Genomic DNA, 13,205 nt, shown 5'->3' on the forward strand with positions numbered 1-13,205 from the left:
TGTGGGAAAGGTGTTATTACTGAACTGTACTGACAGTAGTCGATCCAATTGCAGAGGGAGTTTCAGAGTCCCAGGTTTTGAAGGTTGGTGATTAATACTAATGGGGCAATGGTGTTCAGTACCAAACTGCAATTGACTGGCAGCTGCCTGGTGTATACTTTGGTGTTGTTCAGCTGTTCTGAAGTAGAGTGGAGAGCCAGTGAGATTGCATCTGCTTGAAGGCCTGTTGTGGTGGTAGGCAAATTTCAGCAGGTCTGGGCTCAGGCAGAAGTTAATTCTAGCCATGACTAACCTCTCAAAGCACTTCATTGCAGTAGATATGAGCACTACTGGGTGATGGTCGTTGAGACAGCTCACCCTGCTCTTCTTGGCCCTTTTGAAGTAGATGCAAACATCAGATTGCAGCAGTGAGAGATTGAAGTTGAAGTGATTGAGTGGTTGAAAAAACATGAAGGAGCCAAACGGGAGGGAAAGGTTAGGTTGATTTTTGGAGTAGATTAAAAGTTTGACACAACACCTAGGCTAAGGAGCCTGTATTGTGCTTTACTGTTCTATGTCCTTGAACGCTCCAGCCAGTTAGTGGACTCTAGTTGTCAGTACCTGGCCAGGTACACCGTTAGGACCTGACACCTTGTGAGGGTTTACCTCTTCAAGGATGGTCTGATCTTGCCCTCCAAGATGGAGCTCACAAGGTGACTGGATGCTGTGGTTATTCATATAAGCATAGTGTTATTCGGTGTTAAGGGATGTATGAAGATGTTGAATTCATCGGAGAGTGAAACATCACTGCCATTTATGAAGTTAGATTTTACCTTGGAGAAAAGGTAAAACCCTGCCACAATGGTACATCTGACTGTTTATCTAACATCATACAGAATTGCCTTTTGCTCTCAGAATGGCCTTCTGTGGGTGGTACCTGGATTTCTCATGGGAGTCTGGATTGCCGGTCTTGGATGCCACAGATCTGGCTCTGAGCAGACTGCACATCTCCTGTTCACACAGAGCTTTTGGTTTGATCTGTTTGGTTGGTGGAACTTAATTTACTGCTGTTTGACAGAATGGATTAATACAAATTAAAATTTCTTTTTAAGATAAAGAAGTCTTCATTTTATTTCTTCGTGTGGAGTAAGAGGTCATATTTATACACCACCTTTAAGCTACTAAAATGTACTAAAAGGGGTTCATAAGAATGTTTTCAAACAAAATTTGATTCTCATTCAAGAAGATTTTAAGCTGTTAAATAAAGAGGAGAAAGGTGTAGATTGAGAAATTTAATCATGTCTGGATCTTGGGGCCATGTTGTTGAACAAATGCCCATTATTAATACATCAATTAAAACTTGATATGTAAGAAGCCAAAGTAGGAAGCGATCTGAGAACATTGTCGGAAGGTACCAACAGCGGGAGGGAGAAAATAATGATCAGTATTTTATAATCAATGTATTGCTCAGAGAAATCCAGTGTGGAATACTGGGCAGAGGGGGGAATATGATAATGCAATTTATTCTATTAGAAGAAAAGATTTTGAATAACCTCAAATTTTAACCTGGTAGAAGATGTGACAGGGGTGGGGGGTGGTGGGAGGCTGGCATTGTAATTATCAGCTCCAACAGTAATAATCATTGAAGAATGTTTCAGCAACAGATGAGCTATTTAAAGCCTTGGAGTAGATTGAAAGAGATATTGATAGATAAAATATATTTTAAAAAATGAACAGGAAATATGTTGAAGTAAGATGAGTAATGTAACATTTACAACTTGTTCGTTTCTGAAAGCATTAAGCATTTCATTATGAGAAACTTCTCCTTTGCTAGCACTTGACGTTCCACATGAGGTGACTAAGCAATCTGATGGTAATTGCTGGTTGCATGGTTCACAGCTGAAGATCTCATAAAGCGCAGGAGTCTGAAGTGGGAAGTCAAGATGGGGGGGGGAGCAAAAGGAATTGCATGCACTGCAGCCTCAAGTGATGCAGCTTTTATTTTGCTTCTCATTTGTCTTGGTACCATGAGGAAAACAAAGCCTCTGTGTAAAGGAAAATGAGAGAGCTGAAAATGTGCAACATCCTGTTCAGCACTTGCACGTGAAAAGGCACCACAAATATGCATTTATGTTCCTTTTTCTTCATAAATAAATGAGTAGGCTAGCATGAAAATTTCTGCCCCATGAATAAATTTTACTTCCAATTTGGAGTATTGTGTGCAGTGTTGTTCACCTTCCCACAGGAAAGATGTAAATAAGGTTATGAGGGTGCCGAGAAAATTTACAAGGATGTTGCCAGGTCTGGAGGACCTGAGTTATAAGGAAAGATTGACTAGGTTAGGACTGTATTCGTTAGAATGTAGAAGATTGAGAGGCGATTTGATAGAGGTATACAAAATTATGAAGAGTATAGATAGAGTAAGTGCAAGCAGGCTTTTTCTACTGAGGCTTGATGAGACCACAATCAGAGGTCATGGGTTAAGGGTGAAAGGTGAGAAGTTTAAGGGGAACATGAGAGGAAATTTCTTCTCTGAGGGTCATGAGAGTGTGGAGTGAGCTGCCAGCACAAATGGTGCATGCGAGCTCGATTTCAATGTTTAAGGAAAGTTTGGACCGGTATGTGAATAGTAAGGATATGGAGGGCAAAGGTCCTGGTGCAGGTTGTTGGGAGTAGGCAGTTTAAATGGTTTCACCATGGACTAGATGGGCTGAAGGGCCTGTTTCTATGCTGTACTTCTATGACTCTAATTCTAATATATATGGACAACAGACTATTACTAAAAAAAATTGATAAAATAGTTCCAGAACACATTCAATATTTTGCCTAAGCAAAGTAGCAGCTGGTGATTTCTATTGTTATATATGTACTTCAGATGATACAGTTTTCACTTTCGTCAAACAAGTTGCACTATCATTTCTTTTCAAAGTTTCTGCAGCTGTAATGACTTCTATTATACTGCCCATTTACTTGCATTTAATTTTTGAATTTATCATTTATTACTTGTCTATAAGATATTCAATGTCACATACAGACTTAAGTAACAAATGATAAATTCAAAAATAAAATGTAAGTAAAAGGGCAGAACAATATTGCCACTTTTAAGGGTTTCACAAGATTATCATTAAAAGGAGGTTGTTTGGAATAGAAACACTGTCCCCTCAAGCTACATGAGTACGCAACCACGCAGTAGCCTTTGGAATCGCACAGCTGGAATATTTTTAATATATAATGTACCGCGCAGTTTTGCGAGCTGTGTAAAAATTTCTAGCTCAGAGCAATGGTTAGTCTGCACAGCTGTGACAAAACGTAAAGGGAACATTGAATAGAAATGTATCATATATTTTATGATGTCTTTATGCAATATTGGTGTAATTCACAGAGTTGGGATATAAATTACTGATTTCTGCATCCAATCATAATTTTGGAGAAGTAATGTGCATGTTAAAATTGTAGTATTCTTCTGTCGGATGAGAATGTAATGGACTTCTTATTGCTGCAGGTTTCCTTGTATCTCTTTAAAGAACTTCCACTGCACCTGTGGAAGATAACTTCAGTTGAAATGAGTGTAATTCATGGCTGGCTTCTGAAGTACAATTTATCTGCTGTTGAGAACAAGCTGGCTTGCATCATACTTGAAGGACTGAACTGGGGTGTTGATGGGCAGGTATGTTAAACTGAGTGGAAGGCAGAAAACTACATTTTGTTAACAGCTTGACAAAGCTTTGTCATAGATTCTCCTGATATTAGTTTAACTGACTAGGATTGTGCATTTTTCTTAATGATATGAGGTTGAGTTTTATTTAAACTGATCTATGCTCCTTCAAACCACAAAGAATTATTGCTACATTTGAACACAGGCGGAAGTCACTGTTAATTTGTTGATTGGCGTACAGGAGTGAGATATGCCAACTAATGGAATGGTGCCACAGCAACAACCTGGCACTCAACGTCAGTTAAGATGAAAGAGCTGATTATGGACTTCAGGAACGGTAAGACGAAGGAACACATAGTTTCTCTGTGTCGAGATTGCTGAGGATCTAACCTGGTCCCAACATATCGATGTAGTTATAAAGAAGGCAAGATGGTGGCTATACTTTATTAGGAGCTTGAAGAGGTTTGGCATGTCAACAAATACACTCAAAAACTTTGATAGTTGTACCATGGAGAGCATTCTGACATGCTGCATCACTGTCTGGTACGGAGGGGCTACTGCACAGGACCAAAAGAAGCTGCAGGAAGTTGTAAATCTAGTCAGCTCCATCTTGGGTACTAGCCTATAAAGTATCCAGGACATATTTAGGGAGCGGTGTCTCAGAAAAGCAGCGTCCATTATTAAGGACCTCCAGCATCCAGAGCATGCCCTTTTCTCACTGTTACCATCAGGTAGGAGGTACAGAAGCCGGACAGCACACACTCACTGATTCAGGAACAGCTTCTTCTCCTCTGTCATCCAATTCCTAAATGGACATTGAAGCTTTGAACACTACCTCAGGTTTTTTAATATACAGTATTTCTGTTTGCACATTTTTAAAATCTATTCAATATACATAACTTGGTTTACTTTATTGTTATGTTTTATTTATTATTTTTTTCTCTCTCTGCTAGATTATGTATTGCATTGAACTGCTGCTGCTAAGTTAACAAATTTCATGTCACATTCTGGTGATAATAAACCTGATTCTGATTCTGGAAATTTTGCATGTTAAAATATACTTAACAAGTTTAGATTGTGCTTCAAATACATCCAACACTTCACTTAATACAGGGTTTCCTGTTAAATGCTTCGTCATAGAATTGTACAGCATGGAAGTAGCCATTTGGTGCAACTTACCCACCCCACCTAGTGGGCACCTATCATCCCTGCACTTGCGTTCGGTTATGGCAGTCATTTGAGAATCTCAGGGCTGAGCACTGGCACTTTGCAGAGGACATTATTCGACTTAGCAGAGACCAAAGCAGTGTGCTCATTACGGTCTGTGAGCAGATCTGAAAACCACTAAAAATGGATGCTCAGTTATATAGCACCAAGGCAATCTGGGGCTGACTAAATGTTGCAGCTCCGAAAGATCTAGGACAGCAGAAGTAGAACTTTAAGATGTAGTTTTGCAGTGAACAGGAGCAAATTAATACCATAGATAACATCTCCTTCGAGGTACACTGGGAGCAGCTAAAGTCTGCTCTCCGAGGATGTTGATTTCATGTAATCATGGAGCCAGGAATAATTTGTATATAATACACTCAGATTCATGATCTCCTTGAGCATAAACCTGAGAAAGCCATCCACAAAACTGGTCGTGATCCAGTGATACATTTGTAATGAGAAAACACTGGTGAGTGGAGATGGTATGAAAGATCCACTATGCAGACTGAAAGAAGATGCAAAGCAACTTTTAGCTTCGAGGACAGGCTATGGACCCCAGTCCTTTGGGTAGTCCCCTCAAGGAAGATGACACCATAAAACAGATTTGGAAGAAGCATTTTAAATTCCTGCTCAACAGAATTAGAATCAGGTTCATTATCACCAGCATATGACGTGAAATTTGTTAACTTAGCAGCAGCAATTCAATGCAATACATAATGCGGAGAAAAAATAATAATAAATAAACAAGTAAATCAATTAAGTATATAGAATAGATGAAAAGAAACATAAAAAAACAGAAGTACTGTATATTTCTTTTTAATTGAGGTAGTGTCCAAAGATTCAATGTCCATTTAGGAATCGGATAGCAGAGGGGTAGAAGCTGTTCCTGAATCGCTGAGTGTGTGCCTTCAGGCTTCTGTACCTCCCACCTGATGGTAACAGTGAGAAAAGGACATGCCCTGGGTGCTGGAGGTCCTTAATGATGGATACTGCCTTTCTGAGACACTGCTCCCTAAAGATGTCCTGGGTACTTTGTAGGCTGGTACCCAAGACAGAGCTGGCTAGATTTACAATCTTCTGCAGCTTCCTTCGGTCCTGTGCAGTAGCCCCTCCATACCAGACAGTGATGCAGCCTGTCAGAATGCTCTCCACAGCACAACTATAGAATTTTTTGAGTGTATTTGTTGACATGCCAAATCTCTTCAAACTCCTAATACAGTATAGCTGTTGTTTTGCCTTCTTTATAACTACATCGATATGTTAGGTCCAGGTTAGATCCTCTGAGATCTTGACACCCAAGAACTTGAAGCTACTCACTCTCTCCACTTCTGATCTCTCTGAGGATTGGTATGTGTTCCTTCATATTACTCTTCCTGAAGTCCACAATCAGCTTTTTTGTCTTACATTGAGTGCCAGGTTGTTGCTGCAGCACCATTCCACTAGTTGGCATATCTCACTCCTGTACGCCCTCTCGCCGCCACCTGTGATTCTACCAACAATGGTTGGGTTGCCAGCAAGTTTATAGATGGTATTTGAGCTATGCCTAGCCGCACAGTTATGTGTATATAGAGAGTAGAGCAGTGAGCTAAGCACATACCCCTGAGGTGCGCCAGTGTTGATCGTCAGCGAACATGATGAAATCTGCAGATGCTGGAAATTCAAGCAACACTTCCGTTTCGTTCTGGAAGCATTACTTCCGTTAATGCCCTTCCTCCCCTTCATCCTTGTTTATTTATTTATTCCCCCCCCCCTTTTTTTCCCTCTTTTTTTTCTCTCTCTGTCCCTCTCACAATAACTTATTGCCTGCTTTCCATCTTCCTCTGGTGCTCCCCTCCCCCTTTCTTTCTCCCCTGGCCTCCCGTCCGATGATCCTCTCCCTCCTCCAGCTCTGTATCCCTTTTGCCAATCAACTTTCCAGCTCTTAGCTCCATCCCTCCTCCTCCTGTCTTCTCCTATCATTTCGGATCTCCCCCTCCCCTCCCACTTTCAAATCTCTTACTTTCTCACCTATCAGTTAGTCCTGACGAAGGGTCTCAGCCCGAAAAGTCAACTGTACCTCTTCCTATAGATGCTGCCTGGCCTGCTGTGTTCACCAGCAATTTTTATGTGTGTTGCTTGAAATTCCAGCATCTGCAGATTTCCTCGTGTTTGTGTTTTTAGAATTATAGAGCATAAACTTGATTGCCATAGTTAAGCAGATGACACACAATTGTGCATCTCGGTTGAGCCTGATGGTGTTAACACCCCATCTTCTCTGACTTCTGGTCTGGCTGCAATAAACAAATGGATGAGCAGTAATTTCCTAAAACTGAATTGAGATAAAACTGAAGTAATTATGGTTAGTTTCAAAGTCAGAAGAGATAAACCTGGGAACTTGTCTCTCCTTGTAAAATCAGAAGTATCAAGCCTGGGTGTTATCCTTGATTCAGACTTGAACTTCAAATCCCACGTAAAGGAAGTGATCAGAGCAGCATTTCTACACTTAAGAAATATTGCAAAGGTGCACCTGTTTCTGTCACATATTGATACTTGGAAACTAATTCATGCTATTATATTGAATAGGCTAGATTACTGCAATGCACTTTTTACTGGCCTTCTTAAGCAAACTAATGACGAGCATCAACTCATTCAGAATGCCACTGCTGGACTTTTAACTAAAACCAGAATGAGGCACCATTTCACTCCCGTCCTGGCTACTCTGCATTAGCTATCTGTATCTTTTAGTATTCCTATTACAGTTTGCTTACTTATTTTTAAATCGCTTAATGGTCTAGGACTGGAGTACATCACAGAACAGTTTTTATTTAATAATCCTGCTTGAGCTCTTCTGCTGCTGGTCTCTTAAGTTTAAACAATCTCCCTCAAAAGATAATTGGCAGGTCAGCCAATTTTGAACTATGGCTCCTAAGCTGTGAAATTCAATTATCTAAAACAATAAGGGTACAGATTCAGTTGACATCTTTAAATGTCAGCTCAAAACCTATTTATTTAACCGTGCTTTTAATTAACATCTTTTTCTTTTACTTTCATGGTTTTTTAAACTTTTAGTTTCATGTTTGCGGTTCATCCCTTTGCAACACTTTGAATTATATTGTCTATATGAAAATTGCTCTGTAAGTTATTATCATTATTATTATTATTGCTACTACTATTTTGAAGCCCAAAAGCTGGCTTGGCCCAGAAACACAAGCAATAACATACCCTACTACTGAAGGACATTGAATCTCTATTCTATTTATTTAGAGTTACAGCTCGGAACTGTCCCTTCTGATCCAACAAGCCACTCCGCCCAGCAACTCATCTATTTAACCCTAGTCTCATCACTGTACAATTTACAATGAGCAACTAACCTACTAACTAGTACATCTTTGGACTATGTGAGGAAACCGGAGCACCTGGAAGAAACCTGTGCAGCCACTTTAAAGTTAATTCCTTCAGATTTTGGAAAAATAATCATTCAGAAGCTGAAAATGCTAGAACCTCTTAGCAGTCAGGCAACATCTATAAACTGAATTATCAACATACACAAGATGCTGGAAGCATTCAGCAGGCCAGGCAGCATCTTTGGAAAAGAGTATAGTCGACGTTTCAGGCCGAGACCCTTCATCAGGACTCAGGACCCTTCAGAATTCCTCCATTTTGTGTGCGTTGCTTGGGTTTCCAGCATCTGCAGACTTTCTCTTGTTTGTGAACAGAATTATCAGCCACTTTTCAACACTGAAGAAAACAATGTAGACCAAATCTGTAGAACATATCTTTATCAAAAATGGTGCTTATATTGTTCATTCAAATGTAACCAAAAAAGCAAAATTTATCAAATTTAATTCAGTTAGGGGAAATTAAATAAAAGTAAAGTGAGTTTTCTTATCAGTGGGGCCATGTTGTGGTAGCTGATGCTTAAAACTATATATCCTGTCTTAATATTGTGATTTATTTTCCAGCAATCAAAACTTGCTCTTGATCCTTCCCTTCATACTGAAGTAGCATTAATGGTTCTAGAAGCATATCAGAAGTACCTCACTGACAAACCTTACAGTGGATTTATCTCTGAAAGCATAAAGCAGGTAATGGGGAAATCATTTGTTGGATAATGCTGTAAAATATGTAATTGCTTTTTTTCCCTGTTACATGTATTTGGCAAAAATACTTGAACATGATGAAAATCCTAACTCTGCCATGGACAGTTCCAAGCCCAGCTGCAGAAGTAGGAGAGTTAGGCATGAGACCAGCAGCCCCATTTCGTGAAAACCCAGAGTTACAGAAAAGCTAAGAGAGGCTCCAAAGACCTTATCTGGGGAAGGATCTTTGAGAATGGGCTACCCCTGGGGAGAACTTGAGAGACCGACCCAGGATAGAGAACTCTGGTGAACTGCTTTTGGCAGCCTATGCCCCGGCGGAAGTGAAGGCTCAGGAGAAGATGATGAAAATCCGAATTAGTGAAGAATGTATCCATGCAAGTGGACCATTTATAATGTAGTCATTCACTTCCAAAAATGTTCTAAAAGATTCTTTGAAAAGTATTCTTGAAGTATGATAGTTTTTAACCTTGTATATGTTGAAGTATTTAAATTTAAAGTGGTAAATTATCGTTATACCTCTGTTAAAAGATAAGTGGTTACTAAACTATTAGATTTTCAGAACTAATGATTATTAATATTTTCATGTATTTGTATTAATTTTAGGTATCCTACTTAACTAATGTTGTTCGCCTGAACCAGACTCCTGAGGCCTTATTTAATCACTGGGCATGGGAATTGGTTGTCAGATTGAAGCTACACAGTAGCCATCCATGCAGTGACCAGGGCTGGACGCCTATCAGTAACTCCTCCACTGCACCAGAAATGAATGAGTCGCCAGCCCTCCATCCACTCTTTAAAGCTGTAAAAGCTGGCGTTCCTATTGGTTGTTATCTTGCGCTTTCAATAACGTTGATAGGTCACAGGTAGGTCAAGTTATAAACTATTAGAAATTTTAGATTTTAAAATTAGTTATGACAAGGACTTTATTTCTCTTTATTCATAGTGGCAGAGATGGTGCTGCTGCCACATAGACCCAGTGCCTTGGGGTTGATTCTAACCTCAGGTAACTATTTGTTTGACTGCATGAGTTACCTCCAGGTGTCTCATTCCTTCCCCTATCCCGAAGACGTGCTAGTAGGTAAACAGACCTTAGCACACTTGATTGAGAAGCGAATTGGAAGGAATTGATAGGGATGTGAGAACAGATAAGTTTGAGGAAAATAATTAAAGAATGGGATTGATGAATTGATTTGGAAGCTAGCAGAAGCTTCATAGACTAAATGGCCTAATTCTTTGGCATAAGGTGATATGATCCAGTCAGTGGATTTGCTAAGTCATTCATCATTGGAGACCAACAAGTGAAAAAACATCACACATAATATGTTGGAGAAACTCAGCAGTCCAGGCAGCATCTATGGAAAAGAATAAACGATCGATGTTTTGAGCTGAGACCCTTCACCAGTCCTGATAATGGCAGCAGCAAGAAGAGCATGGCCTGGGTGGTGGGGGTATTTGATGAGGGAGCATGACCTGGGTGGTGGGGGCCTTGAGAAAGGACTTTGAAGTAGCCCTGGCGTGAATGCTGTGTAGCATCTTCCCTGATGGGACTGGAGCAAGCAGTCCAAAAACAAGGTGGGTGTAGCATCTTCCCTGATGGGACTGGAGCAAGCAGTCCAAAAACAAGGTGGGTGGAATCCTTCATGATATTTCTGGCCTTATTCTGGCACCTTTCTGTATACGTGTCCTTGATGACGGGTAGGCTGGTGCAGGTGATGCATTGAGCAGTTTTAGAGCCCTGCTGTACACTGCAGTGTAGGTTCTTTATTATGAAAGTCACTTGTGAGTGTTTACAAAAAACACATCAATATATGACTATTCTGTGCATTAGTGTTTTGTGAAAGATGAAAATTATGTCATTGTGTTCTATTAATATAAACTGGAGAATTACTCATGTTTCTATATCTGACGTTTATCAGATAACAAATTATACAGCAGCCATGGCTACTGAACCAAAATGTAACACCTGTGTAATGGAAGTTTTTAAAGGCCTTTTGTCAATTACTGCATTATTACTGTTTAAACAAATTCATATGGCAGCTTTATATGCTGCTATACTTTATTCAAAGATGTGCAATTAGTATTACACTCTACTGATTCTGTATTTTTTTCCATTTAGCACTGACAAGTTCTGCTCTGAAGGCATAGCTCTTCTGGAAGTACTGGTACAGTCAAGGTGTCTTAAAGCAGTAGTTCATGTATTAGATAAGATCTTGCCAATCTTCTACCCATGCCAATATTATCTTCTGAAAAATGAACAGTTGAGTAAAAGCTACTTTATATTGTGCTGAAAAATAATTTTAATAATCATGATGTACTCTTTAAAGATATTTGTTGAGGATGTATGACTCAAGAACAGTTTATAAAATGCATTAAGGCCACTTTACAATGTCAAAAGATGAGAGAGGCAGTTGATAGCTTCAAAAAAGTGATTGTTGTATATTGCAGGCTAACTAGGGGTAATAATTTCTGTAAAGTACAAATATTTAGTCCATCTTATTTACTATTTGACCATTAAGATCTCAGAATTACAGGAATTTTTAATAATTTTCCATAGAAGCATTGAACAAGATTTAATGTGCTTAAAGTATGGAAACTAATATTCTTACATTTTATGTTTATTTGAAATCTGAATTGTTAATGCCCTAATAAACCCTTTATGACACAAATTAATGCAATAATACTATCATAAATATTGGAGTTCTTTTTTCTCCTTGAACTCCATTCCAGTAAATCAATTCATGGACATGATTAATGTCATGAAAAATTGGTAAGTTTTACAACAGCATTGCTTATAAAAGCACACATCTTAGACCTCACTGTTGTAACATGAACAAAGGCACAGGAGAAACGCAGCTGGTAGATATGAAAGTCTTTTATTCGACAAAATGAGGCAGCAGGCGTCATATTGAGACCCTTTTGGAAGAAGAGGCCTGTTTAACCCAATTTTGCTAAATTTTGTATGCTAAAGATCAAAGGACAATTCTATATTTACAATGCATCTCCAATCCTTCCTTTGAATTACATATAACTTTCACACCTCCTTCTTCGCAACCACACCAAAGACACCCGAGATGAATGCTAAATCAACATTGTCTGGTTTTCCAATTAATTGCATTTCACAGCTCTAGGAACTTACTGTCCAGAGCTGTATTTTAAATTTAATTTACAGTCTATATTCAGATCTGAAGATTGGTTGCTGAAGTTAATTATTTTGCTATACACCCTAAGTCCGGAATATGTTCTAACACCCACTATCAGGAATAATAAAATATACTTAAATGGTGAAGTAGACTAGCTGGTTATGTCATTCATGTCAATTTGTGTTTGCATATGAATATTTAAAGACAAAAATGACTAACTCTTCCATCTGTATTCTTCATGATATTACAGTAATATTTTATGGGAACTGTGTGATCGTCAATTAAGATTAGGAAATGGAGAAAACTCACTGTGATTCATTTCTATCTTCCCCAGGTTTTTATTGACTTTGCAGCTTTTTCTGCAGACTGACAGTGTTGCGCCTCAGGGAATGACTCAGCAAATGACTCAGAAAGTAGCACAACATTTAACTGGCATCACTTACGGTGAAAACATTAAATTATTAAACAGTATGATCCAGGTAGGAAGGGCACATTAATTATATTTTTTTAAAACAGTGAAAATTATTAAATACATCATATTAAACAGTATAATCATATTAAAAGATAAGCTTGTAATTCCGTGATGTTGTTCATTGCCTCTGGACATCCCATGTCATTTCATGAGCAATTAAGTGCATTTTGAAGTGTTGTTACTCTGGAGATGTGCAAATTCTTCTGTTAACGGATCTCTAAAGGATGTGCTTTTTTAGGTTCTATTTAATATTGTTCAGTAAGACAGTCAAGATTACATAAATTGGTTTGACTGTTTTGTGATTGTTCCTGTATTGCTGATTAAATAGATTTGAATAAAAGTATGATATTTGTAAAGTACTATATTTACTGATTTGCACAAATTAATCCCCCCTTTGGTTGACACACTATCCTAGTTCTGCTTGTACCTGGCATATCTGCCTCTTACAGGATGTTAAGATAACACTGTGAGCATAAGTACAGCAGGTACTGCATATGTGAAATAAAAGCTCAAAATGCTGGTAATACTCATTAGTCAGGGATTATTTGAGAGGAGAGAGAGGGAAAAAGAAAATTAACATTGACCCTTCATCAGAACATTAACTTGAAATGTTGATTCTTTTTCTGTCTCCCTCCCCACAGCCACTGACACTGGTTGATCTCCTGTAAATC

At 38.8% G+C, this 13,205-nt stretch overlaps 1 protein-coding gene across 2 annotated transcripts in view; it reads left to right on the forward strand.

The window, feature by feature from the left end:
- Positions 1–13,205, forward strand: part of epg5 (ectopic P-granules autophagy protein 5 homolog (C. elegans)) — a 126,414-nt gene that overhangs the window by 35,600 nt on the left and 77,609 nt on the right. For both annotated transcript variants that reach the window (XM_072252453.1, XM_072252454.1), the window contains exons 14-18: positions 3,482–3,646; positions 8,785–8,907; positions 9,526–9,785; positions 11,039–11,179; positions 12,397–12,541. In XM_072252453.1, the coding sequence (XP_072108554.1) occupies positions 3,482–3,646; positions 8,785–8,907; positions 9,526–9,785; positions 11,039–11,179; positions 12,397–12,541 (834 nt within the window). The remainder of the gene's footprint in view (positions 1–3,481; positions 3,647–8,784; positions 8,908–9,525; positions 9,786–11,038; positions 11,180–12,396; positions 12,542–13,205) is intronic.

This window comes from Mobula birostris, chromosome 3 (genome assembly GCF_030028105.1).
Source record: "Mobula birostris isolate sMobBir1 chromosome 3, sMobBir1.hap1, whole genome shotgun sequence".
NCBI lineage: Eukaryota > Metazoa > Chordata > Chondrichthyes > Myliobatiformes > Myliobatidae > Mobula > Mobula birostris.